This window comes from Pangasianodon hypophthalmus, chromosome 14, assembly GCF_027358585.1.
Source record: "Pangasianodon hypophthalmus isolate fPanHyp1 chromosome 14, fPanHyp1.pri, whole genome shotgun sequence".
NCBI classification, from domain to species: domain Eukaryota; kingdom Metazoa; phylum Chordata; class Actinopteri; order Siluriformes; family Pangasiidae; genus Pangasianodon; species Pangasianodon hypophthalmus.
Genome location: NC_069723.1, coordinates 8,895,432 through 8,913,097, shown reverse-complemented (window position 1 = coordinate 8,913,097; position 17,666 = coordinate 8,895,432). Strand labels below are relative to the sequence as shown.

At 39.7% G+C, this 17,666-nt stretch overlaps 1 protein-coding gene across 4 annotated transcripts; it reads right to left on the bottom strand.

The window, feature by feature from the left end:
- Positions 1-394: 394 nt before the first annotated feature.
- spa17 (sperm autoantigenic protein 17) lies at positions 395-17,196 on the bottom strand. 4 transcript variants are annotated; one of them, XM_034310382.2, is made up of 7 exons: positions 16,748-17,196; positions 16,069-16,246; positions 13,925-13,995; positions 13,771-13,829; positions 11,835-13,341; positions 5,695-5,847; positions 395-1,250 (listed from the first exon to the last, which is right to left on the bottom strand). In XM_034310382.2, the coding sequence occupies exons 2-7, from the start codon at positions 16,220-16,222 to the stop codon at positions 1,233-1,235; spliced, it is 1,962 nt and encodes a 653-aa protein (XP_034166273.2). In that variant the 5' UTR covers positions 16,223-16,246; positions 16,748-17,196; the 3' UTR covers positions 395-1,232. The 4 variants fall into 4 exon arrangements, with proteins under 4 accessions (XP_034166273.2, XP_034166272.2, XP_034166271.2 ...); XM_034310381.2 differs by having other exon boundaries at positions 395-1,253; positions 16,748-17,179; XM_034310380.2 differs by having other exon boundaries at positions 5,649-5,847; positions 16,748-17,176.
- Between the last annotated feature and the right edge of the window lie 470 nt (positions 17,197-17,666).

Sequence of the window (17,666 nt, the reverse complement as noted above, 5' to 3'; positions counted from 1 at the left end):
ACCTACATATAAGCTTCTTCAGGTTCCCCAAATGCCCAAAATGAGGAATAATGCTTACATTGGACTTTCTTGTATTTGCCATTGATGGAAGTAACTATCTCTGACATCTTCCGTGTGTTTGGAGGCAGGTTAATGATATTTCCTACTACTTCCTCCTGGGTAGTGTTACATAAGGAGAAGAAGTGACGCCAGGTGTTAAGGGTTCAGTTGGTCATAATAAATGATTGGCCAGGCTTATTGGATTAGTTTCCTACTCGGAGAACCCAAAGAGTGTAGACTAATATTTCAGCTACTGCCTCATGCCTTTGCTTTCAGAGCTTCAGCTTCTCTCATGAAAGGCCATCAAAGACTAATGATCTTCTGCAAACAGCATGAAATCATCTACACAGGAAACTACATTTCAGAGCTTTTTATTCAGTTTACTGCTGATGCATCATTCCATTGTGAACATGCAAGGTGATCTTTATAGCCATTAATAAAACATACATTCCTAGTCAAATCAAAATTCTTAAACTCCTTGAAATACAGCAACTTTGATTATTTAAAAAAAGGAAGAAAGAACAGAAGGCCAGCCATGCTAACTGCTGTTTTGGAAGCTCTGATTTTTTATCTGATTCTACAGACTAAGAAGATAAATATTAAAGGGAGCAAAGCAAACATTTAACAGATTATCATAAGTTAAAGCAGATTAATAAGAGCCATAAATATAGAGTAGCATCCAATAAATTATACACACAAAAAAATCCTAAAGTATTTAAACGTAATGCATAATACATAATAACCACCACGATGAGGCAAACTTTCAAGCAAATAGCAAATACAAAAGACAGCTGTGATACATAATTTCAAGTCTAAAATATATCTGAGTCGAGCAGTACATGTTAAAACTCTTACGGGCATTCCTTGTCGCTTTCACACCAACATTTGGACTAGCACACAATCAGGAAGAGTACAAGTGCACCAAGTTCATGCCCAGTGAGATGCAAATGCATGCTGGTTTGGGACAGTTATTCCCCTTAGACTGGATAAGAAGCAGGAAAAAAAGAGAAAAAGAGAAAAAAAGAGTAATAGGTAGAGAGAGACTGAATTATAAAGAATGAGCGATCATATTTCAGATGAGAGATCCAACCTACAACTACAGCTTGTCTTTACATAAAAAGGTACATCTCCAGGAACTGCTGTCCCCAGAGTGAAGAATCCTCACTGCTCTGGCACGGACGTCTCATCTGTCTCTACTCCTTCGGATCCCCCTGCTGTCCAAAACACACAACAGATTTAACAGGTTTAGCATGCTCTGCTCACAATATTGCAGACAGTTACATTGTCAGCACTTAACCATAAAAAAGTGTGAGATATTGTTTTCACACTTAGCAGTAATCAGCTCAAATATTGCTACTAATGCGACAGATTTAACAGTGGATTTTTTCAGTGTGTTCATTACTATAACATGCTTAATATCTCCAAAAACATGCTGGCTACTAACAGGGTGGATGAATATATAAATGATTAGTGCTATTGCTACAGTAAATATATATTCTCATGTATTTGAACTATATAGTCAACAGTGATGTCTAAAATGATATCCATAACTGCATTGGTCTGGTCCTGGCTCTATTATGGATTAATGTACAGGATAGACACTATTAAACAATTTTCTCTAATTACATTATAAACAACCTTTCTATTATGACATTTGGATATTTTACACAGCATGGTTTCAAAGTATTACTACTTTTATGTTTTGATCATTATAATTTCTTAATATCCATGTCTACCATTTATAGGGCATAACTCCCACACCTAGGCAGATGCCGGCCTTTTTTTGGTCCACACCACAGTTAAGACAGAACCCAGTTTCTCAGCTTGATCTCAGTGGTGCAGATGCACCTGAGGATAAAAATAACAGCTCCATTTATAAAATGCTTAGCAACCAAGAACTGGGTTGATGTTGCTTGACAGAAAAAGGCCTAAATTCCCCCAGTCCTCTTCATAGGTGGGGTACAGCAGACCAGCACAGCTGAAGGAGAGAAATCTAGGCCTGGTGATATGAGAAGGACGCGCTCACACTCATCGTCTGCCCCAATTTCCACTTTGAATCACCAGCTTTCCTTAGTTTCTTCTCAGGTTTAACAAAGCACACCAATAAGTTCAGGTATTTCTTAAATGCCAAAAAAAAAAAAAAATTGTAGAATATCCAATATTAGTTTTGATCCTTTTATATGTGCTGGCTTTACTGTTGAATTAAAGTTTGATTTCTGCATTTCTATTCAAGGCACACGGGGTCAAGCTAGGGACACTGTTGAAGTATGTGAAGATGGGGTACGGCTGATGTTAGGACCCTATGGGGACGGTGTAGGAAGAGTTGGACAATAGAGGGACAGCTGGGGGTACAATGGTGCTTTGCATTAATAAGGCTTTGTCATTGTTTTAAATCTCTGACTCTATGAAGAATAAGATCTTCCCAAATGCAATATTGGATAAGAAAAGAGAAACTTTGTTTGAGATATGTTCATACCCAGTTATGAAAAAAATGCAGAGGTTTCAGCCACCCACAATTACAATTAGATTTATGCGTCTAAAACTGAGATAAGATTACCATACAGCAGATGTGGGGTTTCTTTCTGTCAATCCATTAAATTTGCTTTTCTTTTTTTCCCTATTTTCTCCCTAATTTGTTCTCCTGCCAATTCCCACCCACTAGCCAGCTCTCCCCTATCACATAACAGGGTGGATCGTCACACGTCACAAGCACAAGGCAAGCACTATCTGAGAGAAGTGCTATCTACCCTCTTCCAAATACATGAGCTCACAGATGCCCACGATTGGCTAGTGTCACTCTGACTGACGGTTGACGGAATTCAAACTCTCAATCTCCCAATGACAGGACAAACACTTTTCTGTTGCTCCACTCAGAAGCATTAACTTTCTAACTGTGGTAGTGAAGACTATTTGCAAGTACAGCTATTTTTAATAATCACAAAATCTGTCCATGTTTATTATCCCTACAAACTTCAGGAAATTGTTGGTGTGTCCAGAATTTGATTCCTTACTCTCATATCTACATAACTGTTACTGTAGTTACTGAATACTTCTTAGTAGTTACTGAATAATATGCTTTAAAATTAATAAAATTGCTACATGAATTGAAAATAAGACTAGTTTCATGTAGCTGTGTTACTATGAACTCTGTATAACTGCTAGGGCATGTGCATGCATGCCAAGACCTTCCAATTTAGTCACGTTGTGATACGTGACATAGTATTTACAATAAATACCCCCATCCTACAACCATCATTCCCTATCTTGCAGAACCAGTGCTGGTTCCAAATGACAACCTTGGTGGTTATCCAGGTTTCATAAAACTACAGTTAAATGTGTAACTAGAGTTCTATTTCACCTCTCATACAGTAACTGCCAGGAGTAGTGTGAAATACTTGGGTAATGTATGCCAAGAATGTAATATGGTACAGAACTCATTTTACTTTGAAAGATGTTCTGACATGACTCATATTACTTGGAGGGGTGATATTAACTTTTTGGAATCTAGAGAAAAGGCATGGTGACTTCCAAGTATCAGCAACTTCCTTGAGCACTGTTCTTCTAAGTAATGTCCATGACAAGGAGAAGATTCTCATACAGTGGAATGCCAAAGTATAGGCTGGGCACCTAGTACATCAAGTAACCCTATTCGACAAGGAATCCCCAATGTCTTTCCTCCATGGCAAATGAACAGTTGGTCTGAGGATTGGACGGCTGCCATCTGGTCTAAATATATACCACAGGGCATGTACCAGGCACTGCAAGGAATACTCTGCAGGATCGGCTTCAGCGAAGGCTGCAAGGTCAATGGACTGATTTACGAAGTTGGCTAGTATAACACTGGTCAACCAGTTTCAACCACTAAGTCACCCCACAGTCATCTTGCATGCAAGATACTTTCTAGCAGTCCCTGAAAAAAGTCAAGACAGGCTTCTGTGACTCAGGCAATGCACTGGGTCTACCTGATTAAATTAACAGCATTCGCAAAACAGCTTCCACTTCAGGTCATAAAAGGCCTGTACTGTATGTTACGGGCTCTTGCTTTCAGAGGTGTCTTCTGGACTGCTGGGTCACAGTCCTTGGGTTGGTGATTCAGTCTGAGGGGCCAAACCATCAGATGCTGGCAACTGACCAGGCTGATGTCACAACAAAACAACAACAAAAGAAACCAACAGTGGAAACCAGGGTCTTGCCAGCAATCTCAGGGCCACATGCAGGATACTGTGGCCTAGTTACTGAATTCTGCACAATGTGGGAAGAAGCTGTGTTACTGGAAAAAAGCTGTATAACTGAGGCTAGGGCCAGGGCATCCTATCCCAGCAGGCAGTCTGGCTCTGGCAATAGAAACCATATCTGTGTACGTGTTGACTGACAAAGAGGTCCACCTGTATCTTGTCAAACCTTTCACAGATATGGACTACAACTTTTGGATGCAGAAGCTTGAAAGTGCATTTGCTGAACCATTGTACCCCAGCAGATGAGTTGTCCTCAGTGAGGCCAGGTACTGGTGAGCCCACCTAGGAGATTCTGTGCAAGGCAGAGAGAGGTTCCTGACCTCATGTCACACGGATGGTTGATATAACTGACCAGCTTGACATTGTCTGAATGGACCAAGATGTGATAATGTGATAGAAGCAAGAAGAACTTCAGGGCCAGATGACTGCCATCAATTCTAGCTGGCTAGTTGTTGTATCCCTTGTATACCTATGGAATCATACGCTCAACAGCTTGTAAGGAAGGCACCTGTAATGATTATCCCTCTCTGATGGGGCACCTGCATCTCCAGCAAGCCAATGCTTGGGCTCCATTCTCTGAAAGAAAGACATGATTCTGTCCATGGAAATTGGGGTCCAACCATGCTAGCAGCACAGGCCCACTAGTTGTGACTAGATGGCAGAGAATACAACATATTTCGAGGAGAAAATATTGAGGGGAAAATGTGACCCGGAGAGCAAGAGTGGTATGTGCCACATACAGAAAAATTAGTAGAACTAAATAGTGCAAGCTCAGAGAGACAATGCAGTAGACAGTGCGGAAAGTGATTAGCTAATGTAGACAAGAAATGATATCAAGGGAAACCTGACTCAGAGTTAAAGGATCCTAAGGAGCTTTGCTCAAAGTGTAGAAGAAAGGACACTCACTGAGGTAGAAGAGAATGAGAAGAGGCTATCCACAGCTTTGAGGACAGGTTACCAGCAGTGGTCACAAGCTGCTAAGCAGAAAGCTCCATATCGTGTACTATGTGTAAGTGCCCGACATGCACACAGATGAGAGGAAGAAAGTTGGTGTTTATTGCAAATATTGTGTTATACGCCACCACTTGACTTTGTTGGAAGGTTTTTGCATGTGTGAGCACATACACAGGGAGGTATACTGATGTTTCACACCAGCTGTGGCAGTTAGGACAGGTGAAATAGAACTGTATATATATCGCAAGTCAATACAAGTCTTCAGTTCACTTCTAACTTCACTTCAAATGTGAAAGACAATCTTATTTTAAGTACTGGAATGTGTCTTTGGAGAAAGAAGAATACTTTGAAGTGTGTGAACTACAGAACTAATCCTGGGCCTCAGTCTATAGTCTACAGAAACTGGGGACAGTCACTGACCTGCGTCCCCCTGGCTTCCGTTGAGCGTCTCACCAGTGCTGCTCACCTCCTCCCCGGGCTTATCACCGGGTTTCAACTTCTTCCGGGTCATGTGGCCGCGGAAACCTGCCTGGATCTTGGCGGCTGCCTTGTTGGCCTCTGGGTCATCCAAGGGGATGTCCATGATGTCCTCTTCTTCCTGTGGCTGGCTGCTCTCCTCCTGTTACCACAATAACCGAGCAGGACAAGTTCAGTAACCAAGACATTCCCATTGATGTTTTTTTTTTTTTGCTTTGCCTAACCTTTATAATAATCTATAGAAATGTATCCACGATGGTTTAGTGGGCTTAGCCTGATCACCAGCCATCTTAATCCTCTTCAAAGTAACTCCTACCCAGTATGTACTGGACCCAATATAGTGCAAATTTATAACAGTCTCACTTTTCACTTGCAGAAAAAGATATCAATACACAGTAAAAGGAAGCTCTAATTTTGGAACTATAAAAAAAACTTAGAAAAGTAATTAAGGCCCCAAACATTTCATCAGTTACAGAAAGAGGATTATAATTACTTAACCTTTCCACAGCTAAAAACATGTCACACATGATATAATTCTCTGAAAATGAGGACATGAAGCTGTCCTTGTCTTCAGGCATTGTGTTGGTGGGATTTGGCTATACTATACTATGTATTTATGAGGCTTGCATTTGTGAGCCCATGCATTCTCCCACCAAGCATCTGTAAAGGCGGTGAGCAGAGGATGAGTGACAGGGCTGAAACAGCCTCCGGGTGGGTGAAGCATGGAGCCACCCACTGAACTAAAAATTAATCAGCTCCTTTTCATTTTGTTGAACATTTTGACATTTTTATCCCACCTCATGGACAAAGACAGGGGTGTTATGCATTCTTGAATTCTTAAATAAGCATTCATGTTTTCTGCCAGTGATCATGTAATCTTCCTCAGCCTTTCCAAATGATTTATTTAAAGTTAAATATAGTGTGACTAGAGATAACCAAAATAATGCATCAATATGCCCCTGTTTGCAAGTTCAGGGTTGCACTTTCATAAAATAAGCAGCTTGAGCATAATGTAAAGTGCATCTGTACTTTTTTCAAAAAAAGCCATATGCACTTCAAAGCAGGTTCCACTGTGGCAACAAATAATAAGTGTTAGGGGAATTGTTTCAAACAGTATGCATTACTGGCAACTAAAAATAATAAGGTACATCACAATATCACTCTTTTTGTCAAATATAATTCTTTGTGCTATTTGTTAAATGAGCTATTTTTGTTAAATGAGCTGTTTGTTATATTTGTTAGTGATGTTAAATGTAAAAATATTTAACTCTAAATCATTACATTCGAAACACTTTTCCAGTGTCTGTACTGAAAGGACTAAATCAACTGACCATCCAGACTGCATCATTCTTAAGTCATACACTTTGCCCTCATATTGTTGACCTGGATTCTGAACATTTTCACCCGAAAGACACACATTTACTTTAAAGGTCTAAAATCCTCACAAATGCCTGATCTGTGTTTTTTAGGCTACGTGAATTTACATTTGAAACTTTAGGCCAGGGCTGTACAATAGAGACACAAAATAACATGTAACAATTATATTATTATTACTAATCTTACAATAATATTATAATACACATTACTACTGCGAGATGTAAACCTGGGAACCTATGCAGTCACGGTTAGTGACTGCATTAATTTAATGCCATGGATTAAATTAATAACTTATTTGGAACTTATTTAGAGAGATCAATGTTCAGAAAACACAGAAGACAAAATAAGGTTTGTTATGAGGGCTCATTTGCATAGTGAGGAATATTACAAAGATATTACAAAGATCAGTATTAATAATAATTCAAGTTAACCAACACTGTGCATCCCTAATAGGGACAATCACATTTTTTTGTCATTTGACATTTCATTTAAAAAAAAATAAAATAAAATAAATAAGTCTGAATCCCTGGAATGGCATGATTAGGTACTGGTGATCTGGTGATCTGGGTTCTGGACATTTTCACCCACAAGACCCATGCCTAATTCAGAAGTTTAAAAACCTTTTTTTCATAGGGGCTAGAACTGGACACTATGGACACAAAATATCACCTTAGAGTATGTCTTGCAGGGTGTAATACTGTGAACCTATGCGGTCACAGTTAGTGATTGTGTTTTTATTTTTATTTATTTTTTTTTTTGCTCATTCATTCATTCATTCATTCATTATGCTAATGCCATGATTTATCAAAACACCCACAGCAAAAACTGTTTTAACGAAAAATGAACTATGAGTCCTCATTTGCAGATTGAGGAATATCAGATATTGCAAATACCATGGTTACTAATAATCCAAGATAACTTCAGGGATATATTGTACATCCCTAATGGGCTGCTGCATTTTTTTTAATCACACTGAATATTTCATAAACATTTCTGAACCTGTGGTATGATATCACTGATCTGGTACTATCTGACCACCAGAGGTCACTATACTATACACTATAATACACCATTTCGAAACATTAAACCTTGAGTAAATCGTTCAAGACCTTATTTGGCTCCATCTCTCGCTACAAAACCCCTTCAACTAGAGTGCAGAAAGCTTGGATTTCAAACTGCCAAGGCTGTGTGCAATACGAGTTCTGCAGTGCCCTCTAGAGGACGAGTGTGGAAGTGACGTCAGGAAAATCATATTAAAGTCAAAAAAATAGCAAATTGGTTTCAAACGCTGCTAAATGTGCCAGAGTAGCGCGTTCTGTTGAAAGGAATAGGCTGTAGTGTCACGCGCATACGGTCCCGAGCAGGACGTCCATGCATTTTCCGTTTTAAAGCTGGCGTGCGCGTGAGAAGTTGCACGGAATAGTGTGCAAGTGCACTCGATCACGGCTGTCTCCTTAGTCTCGCTTTTCGTAAAAGAAGAAAAAAAAAACTTAAATAAGTTCTAGTAATGCGGTGTTACAGATCAGCCATGACTATTTGTCTATAAAAGGCAGACGTGTACTTACGCAGTGGCAGTCCATGCTGATAAATGTGTTCTTTAGTGGACTAATAGAAGAGAAAGGTGATGCCAGAGAGATTGGAGCGCGCGCGCCTCTCACTCAGCTCTGCTTATTATTCTGGAGCTGAGGTGGGTGGAAAGAAGGAGCGGGGGAGAGAGAGAGAGAGAGGGAGGGAGGGAAGGAGGGAGGGAATAAAGGAGGAGAGAGAGAGAGAGGGAGAGAGAACATCTAAAGATGTTTGTGTCTCACTATCACTATATTGTTCCTCCTATTATCACTCTGACTCAACTGACTTGACTTTTCAGTGTAAAATGATCTTTGTCATATAGAAAAAAAAAACTGTAGCCAAATCTAACATAGAAATGCTAAAAACGCTACACATAAAAATGCCTCGTGCCATATTTCCAAAAAAAAAAAAAAAAAAAAAAGGGCTTGTGTACTTCGGTGAACCTCAGGGTATGTCACCGTGAGCTTAATCCTATCCTCCCAGTAGGTGTTCACCCCTTGTGAACAGATGTGAAGGTCCAATTCTAACGACTTCCAAGAAATGTACAAAAAACTAAGTGACTAAGTGTACCCTGCTTGGATTAGGGTTACCGGGACCCACCCCTGGTGTCAGGCCTGGGGTGGTGTCCAGAGATAAGCTTCTAGTGACTGGGCAATCTGTGTAACCCGGTCAGGCTCGGTCTGAATCTTGGGGACGTGGAGCCATCTTGTGGGTCGAGCAACTCCAAGTTGAAGGGTGGGGGTCAAATAAAGTGCCAGTGGGGTGGCAGGGATGTGATGGATAAGACCCTCGGAATGGAAATGAATGAAACGGATGATAGAGTGTCACTGATGCAAAGCACTAATCTACATAACACCCCTGGAGTGTGTGTGTGTTTTTTTTTTTTGCATTCTTCACACAACCCCGCTGTGAAGTATGCAGGTCTGGGATGAATATTAGCGGGGCTAATAACATGAGACAGTTGCCTGTAGTGTGTTCGGATGTAGATCTTTTTTTGGCTTTTCACATGAAAATGAAGGATTTACAACAAAGAAACCTCTGCATACAGCTTGATAACTCGGTATTAGTAACAATAACTATTCTGGGTGTAGCAATTTGGTTATTGAGAGCAGCAAATCTTTACTGTCTTTGAAAATAAATGTTTGCTATATTCATGCAAAAGGTAGCAAAGGAATAATTTAAACATTATGCTGCTCTGAGTGCTGGTGATGGCTGGTTGTGATATTAGATGGGACGGATCAAATGTAATATCTATAAATAACTCAACAGTGAAACTATTAGGGCTGAGCAGTGGGAGCCTAGTCCATCTACTTGGACTTGTATATAATCCAAAATCAATTCAGAGTGTTCTTTACAACTGCAGGTGTTTTACATACACCTTCTCTATCATCACTAATGATGTGTTGCAGACGTGTCAGTGAAGTGGATTGAGAACTATCGCTCCAAATGGAGATCAATGCTGACAGCATTAAATGTATCCTGCGTTTCCATACGGTGTGTCTGTCAGAGTCTGCTGGTGCAGGTTTATGCCAGAAAATCTCTCTTTGGACCCTCAATAAAACCCCGTCCACTTTTGCTCTATACCATTCCTTACAGTGTATAGTCTTCTCATGCTACAGTATTTTATTCTACATATAGAAATGATATTTTTATAGTAAATTGTACTGTGCAGAACTCATTGCTACCAGCTGTCATATGCTCAGGTTGGTCTTCGGCTGCAGGTTGGACATTGTTCAAAATCAGGAGTCAGGACCAGCTGTGAAAATCAGAGACACATCACGCGGAGCACATGGTGCACATGGTGATGCTTAGAAGCATTCCTCTAAGACGGCATTGGTAATATCGGCACATTGTAATTTTACCACTGCAAAACAGGACAGGAAACCATTGCTATAGGTCTTATGTCAGCAGAAGTCTAGCTTCCTCCATTAACAAAGCCTACGCAAATGAACTTAATTCCCAGACAACATTCTCGGCTTGCTGTCCATTGCCTAGAGGCACTAAGAAATTGCTTATCATCCAGCTTTGCTTCTGCCAGGACCATGTGGTGCTTCGCATTAAAAAAAAAAAAAAAAAAAGAAGCTCCTACTGTGTGCTAAAAAAAATGCTGAAAGCCTGGCCTGCATGTCTAGACCCTCAAAAGATATTCCTCCTCTGACCCGTTTGCATTCTGCCAAGATGCAGCACCAAATCCATCCATCCCTAACACACTGGAGCATTACACATTTCCCCTACCGCCATTCTCTAACCAGATTAACTTGTAGGGAAAAAACACGGAGACAAAAAATAGCTCAGTGTTTTGCTACTTGTTAAATATTGAATTTCATCCAGATTTTCAGAATATCACCGTAGACAAGTACTTTACATCAATGGCAGGATAAAGATAACCATAAATACTGTGTCTGAAATCAGCAAACGCATTTGCAAAATGTAAAAGTTCCTGGATGTGATATAGATTAGATTAGATTAGATGACCTACATTGTAAAGAGGGAATGAGACAAAGAGAGAACACACTGCACAGATCTAATTACCCCCTGTAAAAGTTCATACGCATTACTGGTATTACAGATCTAGTTGGGTTTCCATAACAGATAGTTGCTTTTCTTTAAAAAAAAAAAAAAAAAAAACAACACTGAGGTTTTAGTGAAGTACTTCTGGTAAAAAAAAAAAAAATTAAAATAATAATAATAATAATGATAATAATAATAATATAAGAGCATCTATCTTGAGTTAGAGGAGAAATGGCTGGTACCATGTTTCCATGGCAACACTTATAAATCTTTCACCACCAAACTTCCTACTACAAGAATTGTATAGAAATCTTACATTGTCTTACATTTTTCCACATTGTCTGAAATCACAGGTACGAGACTCTCCACTGTGATTCATATCTCTACTGACAACATTGTAGCATTGAGTGATTGGACCTGTGTGTCTGAATGATGCAGTCTGTTACCCAGAAACTGAACTATTTCAGGGGCATCTTCAATCACCTATCTCTCGAGACCAGAACAGAGGCACCTCGCTGTTGATCAGACGTGTCCTTGAGGTTTTTATTTTTAAATTTCAGCTTGGGACAAAAATTGGAACAGTCTAAATCCAGGATAAGGTCATCACTTATCCTGGATTCTCTGTTTACCAAAAAACGTTCCAAATTCAGATAAAACACTACTTCTACAGCTTACCTGTTGGTCCACCTCCTTGTTCTCACTTTCAAGTATGGGCTCATGGATCATGTCTTCTTGATGTTCAGACTCTGCATAATCTATAGCTGTCTCAGGTTCCTCTGTATGCTCTTGTGAATCTGTAGCAGATTGTTTATAGGTGACCTCCATGTCCTGCTCAGTTTCCTCAGATGTAGGAACAGGAAGAGTTCCTTTAGATTTATGAGTGAATATACTGTAAAACAAATTGTCTTCCTGTGTCTCAGGTGCATTCACACCATTATTTCCTTTATCAATTTCACTGGTATCCTCGACTTCATCTACATCCTGCTGAGATGTTCTAGTGTCACTGCTCACGTCCTCAGCTGAAAAGCCAGCGGGATTAAGGTTACTGTCCACCAGGCCTTCCATATCATCCACAGGGATCGTTTCAAATATATCATGGGGGTCAGTCTGTTTATCATCATTTGTCTCATCTTCCTGCATATCAGTCTGAGGATCTCTTTCATCACTGGCAGCATGGACATCAGTGACACTTTCACAATCATTATTTTCCTCCTCAACTTCAGATGATACATTCGCAAAATCCTCCATTCCTGGTCTATCTTCGTTGCTCCTGTCTGCTAGACTGGCTTTTTCCAGAATGAATGATGATTCACTCATAGCTTCAGCTGCCAAAATGTCATTTGCTTGCTGGTTTTCAACCCCCAGTGGTATTTCATCTGTATTTGTTTCATCAAAAGTTTTTGCCTCTTCTGACACACTGATACTTTCTGCTCCTTCGTTTAGAAGTAGTTGCTCAGCATTACAAATTTCTGGCCCTGCATCATCAAACAAAGTATTAGTCATTTCTCTGATATCCTCAGAAAGATGACCAGTTTCTCCTATTTCGTCCTCTTTGACAGGGAAAGTAATCGTTTTTTCATTATAAGAAATGTCATTTAATTCTTCACCAACATCCTGTTCAACATATACTGAAGTCTCAGTACCAGAAGGAGTGAATTCGTCATGGGTATCTAGGACATCTTGCTTGACTAGGACAGGGTCTGGGCTTTCTGAAGGTGGAATAAAACCTGCATCAGTCACGTCTCCGCTGCCCTCAGTGTGCTCCTCTTCCTGCAAAGTAGACTGCAGTTCTTCAGAGCACACATCTACATCTGCGAGACCACGATATGATGACAGGGTTACAGGATCGAGCTCTTCTTCTGCTGTCTCATTTTCTTCATCAACACTGGCAGGCTCCTGTACATTGTCTAGCATTTGCTTCTCAACCTTTTCCATTGTATTCAGCTCTTCAGCACATATGTCAACATCTGCAGTTCCCCTGTATGAAAACCCCGGATTAAGTTCAGAATCAGTCTCTCCTGATTCGTCTTCTGATTTATTTAGCTCATTGTTTGCTTGTAGTTCCGGCTCTACAATGTCTTTAGAGTCATCAAGGGTCTCAGGTGAAGGGGAGGAGTTCTGAGTTGGCTGGGTAATTTTGTCTTCTTTATTTTCATATGAATCAGCTTGAAAAACTCTGTCTCTGAAAGGTGACATTTATATGTAAGGGCAATTAAGTAGCAATTAAGAGTGATTCATAATGCAGGCTCAGTTAAAGCAGAAACCCAAACAAGCATCACAATGATAATTCATTACTGATCCTGTACAGTAGGTGTGGATGTCTGTTCTGGTACTGTAATTAGTCTTTTGAACCAGCGACTTTACTACCGCGTGACTGAACATCTATCTTGATTAAGGTAAAATTAACTGCTGTGGTTCATAATGCTCTCAAAGTGAAATCCACTACACTTCAGGCAAAGCCATGAAATACAGAAACACTCAAAAAAGTAAAATCTGGAGCCATTTCACATTTTATTTCCTACATTCTGTCCCTTCTTTTTAATCAAGAGAAACTGGATGTGAACTGATCGATGTAGCCTCTCTTGTCAAGTCATGGTGAAAACAGACTCACTCGTTTACAGAGCTTCCAGTTTCTTTGCCTGGGCTGCAGTTTTCCTGGTTTACTGCGTCCTGTTCGAAAATAAAAAGACAAACCAAGAACATGTTTGTTAAATAATGATAAATAAATTCTTGCTTGAGGATACTGCAAAATCTATTCAACCCACCTTGAAAGCGTCATCGTTGGAGAACCTGTGCTCCATCAGTGCACCCCATTTAGCTGGATCAAGGCCACTTTCTGGAGAAAAGAAATTGCAAACTGCATAAAAGGCAAAATATATAAAAACTGAAGGATATGAATAGTGCAAATTATAGTCCAAATTACCTGTGAAACAATTTTCCCCAACTAGGATTAGACATTTCTTTAAAAAAAACAAAACAAATGGTGCCACAGTGGTGCAGTGATTGCCACTTTACAGCTCCAGAGTGTCTGGTTATTGTCTGTGTGGAGTTTAACATGTTCTCCCTGTGTCTACATGGGTTCCTCAGGTTTCTCTGGGTTCCTCCCTCCTCCCAAAAAAAATCCCAAATTGAATTGGCTATGCTAAATTGTCTGAGGTGTGAATGAGTGTTAATGTGTGTGTGTGTGTGTGTGTGTGTGTGTGCTGCTCTGCGATGGACTGAAGTCCCATTCAGGGTGTATTTCCAGCTCTCATCCAGTGTTCCATATCCACCTCAAACCTGATCAGGTTATAGTACTTACTGAAGATGAATGTTGTTGCTGTTCTCTCGGCTGCTCTCGTTAGGGGTCGCTATGGTAGATCTTTGGTCCGCATATTTGATTTGGCACAGTTTTTACACCAGATGCCCTTCCTGACGCAACCCTCCCCAGTTTTATCTGGGCTTGGGACCAGCACTGGGAGTGCACTGTTTTGTGCAACACCAGTGGCTGAGGTTGGTTCCCTGGCCAGGAATCAAACCTGGGCCATGGTGGTGAGAGCACCGAGGCCTAACCACTAGTCCTCCATGTACCCAAGATGAATTAATGAATGATGAATAAAATAAAATAATTTTCAGTATAGTTTTCAATATATTGTATATATAGTGCATTATCAGTAACCTTAAAATCATTAAGGAGAATATGCTATATCTCAAAACATGGTCTTCTCAGTTATAGATGAAGCTTTCATTTAAACTTTGGAGAAGATGCACTACTCAAAGCACCCAACTCATCATTTGAGTAAAGGTTTACTCTAAATATTTCTAAGATAATTATTTTTCACCTACAATATATTAGGATTACATCTATTTCAGAAATTCTATATGCAGACATGTTACATTAAAGACGTCAATAAAATCTACATATTACTATCGTTATGTTATAGACAAGCACGCTGCACTATAACTCCCCCTCTTATTCCTTCTTTTGACATCATGTCTGAGTGGATGAACGAAGAAACTCCCACACATTTTGAGAAAAAAATACTATTATTAAAAAAAATTAAGTTCTTTTTTCAATCTTTTTTTATACAATCCTTTCTGGTAATTCTCTTGGAGTGTGTCACATAATACAATAATATTAAACTGTAAACAATAAACTCCATTTTTATACAGGACATAATATATACACTATATGGCCAAAAGTTTGTGGACACCTGACCATCACACCCATTTGTAGGCCTTCCCCAAACTGTTGCCACAAAGTTGGAAGCACACAAATGTATTGTGTGTCACTGATTTAGCATTACATTTTCCCTTCATTGGAACTAAGCGGCCTAGTTCAAACATGTTCCAGCATGACAATGCCCCTGTGCACAAAGAGAGGTCCATGAAGACATGGTTTGCCATGAAAGAACTCGAGTGTCCTGCACAGAGCCCTGACCTCAACCCCACTGAACACCTTTGTGATAAACTGGACCGCTGACTGCATCCCAGATCTCCTCACCCGACATCAGCGCATGACCTCACTAATGCTCTTGTGACTGAATGAGCACAAATCCCCACAGCCACGCTCCAAAATCTAGTGGAAAATCTTCCCAGAACAATGGAGGTTACTAATAAAAGCAAGGGGAGGACTAAAACTGGAATAGGATGTTCAAAAAGTACATATGGATATGATGGTCAGGTGTCCACAAACTTTTGGGTATAGTATAGTGTATAATACAGTTCATCTTCATTCATCTTCAGGCACACTTTAGGGTAGTCAATCCACCTACATGTATGTTTGTGAGATGGGAAGAAAACCAGAGAGCCTGGAGAAAACCAGACGGAAACGTGGAGAACAACAGCGAAATCCAAGCTCGAATCGAGAATACCATGATGACAGACACAATCCTGAACAGCCACTGTACACACTACTGTAGGAAATTACCCTCTCTTTTCTTGAGAAGTGCTGTAAAGTATTGTGCAGCGAAGGCAGGGATGTCTTCAGGTTGATCTCTCAGCACCTCTCTGGCGAGTCCCTCTAGGATGTTCCCAAACCCATGAGGAACTCTCAGGGTGGCGTTCGAGAAAGGCACAGCCATTTCTCAGATGATCTGCTTCCAACACTTTCGGAAGGGAACAGTATGGAAACAAACATGAAACACATATAACAAACTTTAAAATAAAAGTGCTTATTAGCTGGATTATTTGTGAGATCCTTGCAACAACATGGGGCTCAGTTTCACTGTAATTTGATAAGAAGTTAATATGATCATAACTATAGGAAAGAGAGACTTGAGTTGATTAGTAATGATGATCTTTGTGCTGTGATGCTTGGGGGAAATTCAGGCTAGACCATCACAATGCAGCAGTGTTGAAGACTTTTATCTTATATTCAGTATATTAATTTATAAGAATGACATGGCTAATGACACAGCTATCTAGCCTTCATTAAACGATAGCTAGCAATGTTTACAATAGTGCAGTTTGACATTCAATCCAGAGATTATCTCCTTAAAATAGGTTGCACCGTACCATTATTATTATTATTATTATTATTATTATTATTATTATTATTATTATTATTATTTTTAATGGTAATACCGTACTAATTTTTCAAGCCTTACCGTTCCGTTTCCAAAACTTCTACTTGTTGCCAGGCGTTGCTACGCAACCGACTGCGACTACGGAAAGCAAAGAGGGCCTAAAAGAGTGCGCGTTCACCTAAACTAAACATAAACCTGGGCATAGCATGTGTTCAGAGTTTAGGATTTTGGTGCTTAGAGTTTTTCCTGAGCTCTTTGTAAACCTCCAGGCGGCAATAAATATTCTTATACCTACTTTTCTGCCTTTCTACTTACTTACATGAGTTTACTTATTTTCTGTGGCAGGGATTCTCAAAATTTTGGCACCCCTTAACTGTATAAATACCACAGACCTCCTCAATACAGACTTATGATAAACAGAATCCTTATTTAAACTCTTTATTTAAATGTTTACAATGATATCAGAGTCATACAGCCTTTTTTTCCTGAATCTTACACTAGAAGATTAGCATTAGGGTGACATTGATATTATTATTTTTTTTTAATAATTGAAGTCTGGATTAAACTCATTTAATTCAAGTGACCAGACAGTCAAAGAGTCTAATAATTATATATAGTATGTTTGTTAAATTATAATATCTATAATTTATATTTTCTGTTGAGCTACACATGCTACTCCTGAGATGCCAGTGATCCTGACCCCTTCTGCTCTCTGGACCTGCCTGATCCATCCTGATGCCCTACTTCTGGTTGGAGTTCTCATCGTTGAGATCGCTCGCAGCTGCTGAAGTTACATGAGATTACTGAGGATGGTACCGCATAGAGTCCATAAAGATGGCTTTGGACTTCAATTGATATGCACAGTTTTGCTATGATGGCTTATGACTACAATTGCTATGATAGCTTTTGGGCTGCAGTTCCCATGAACAGTTTTGCATCCAACTGCTCAGGTGATAATTTCAACAAAATAGACTTCATGTGTAAACTATAATGAACTTTC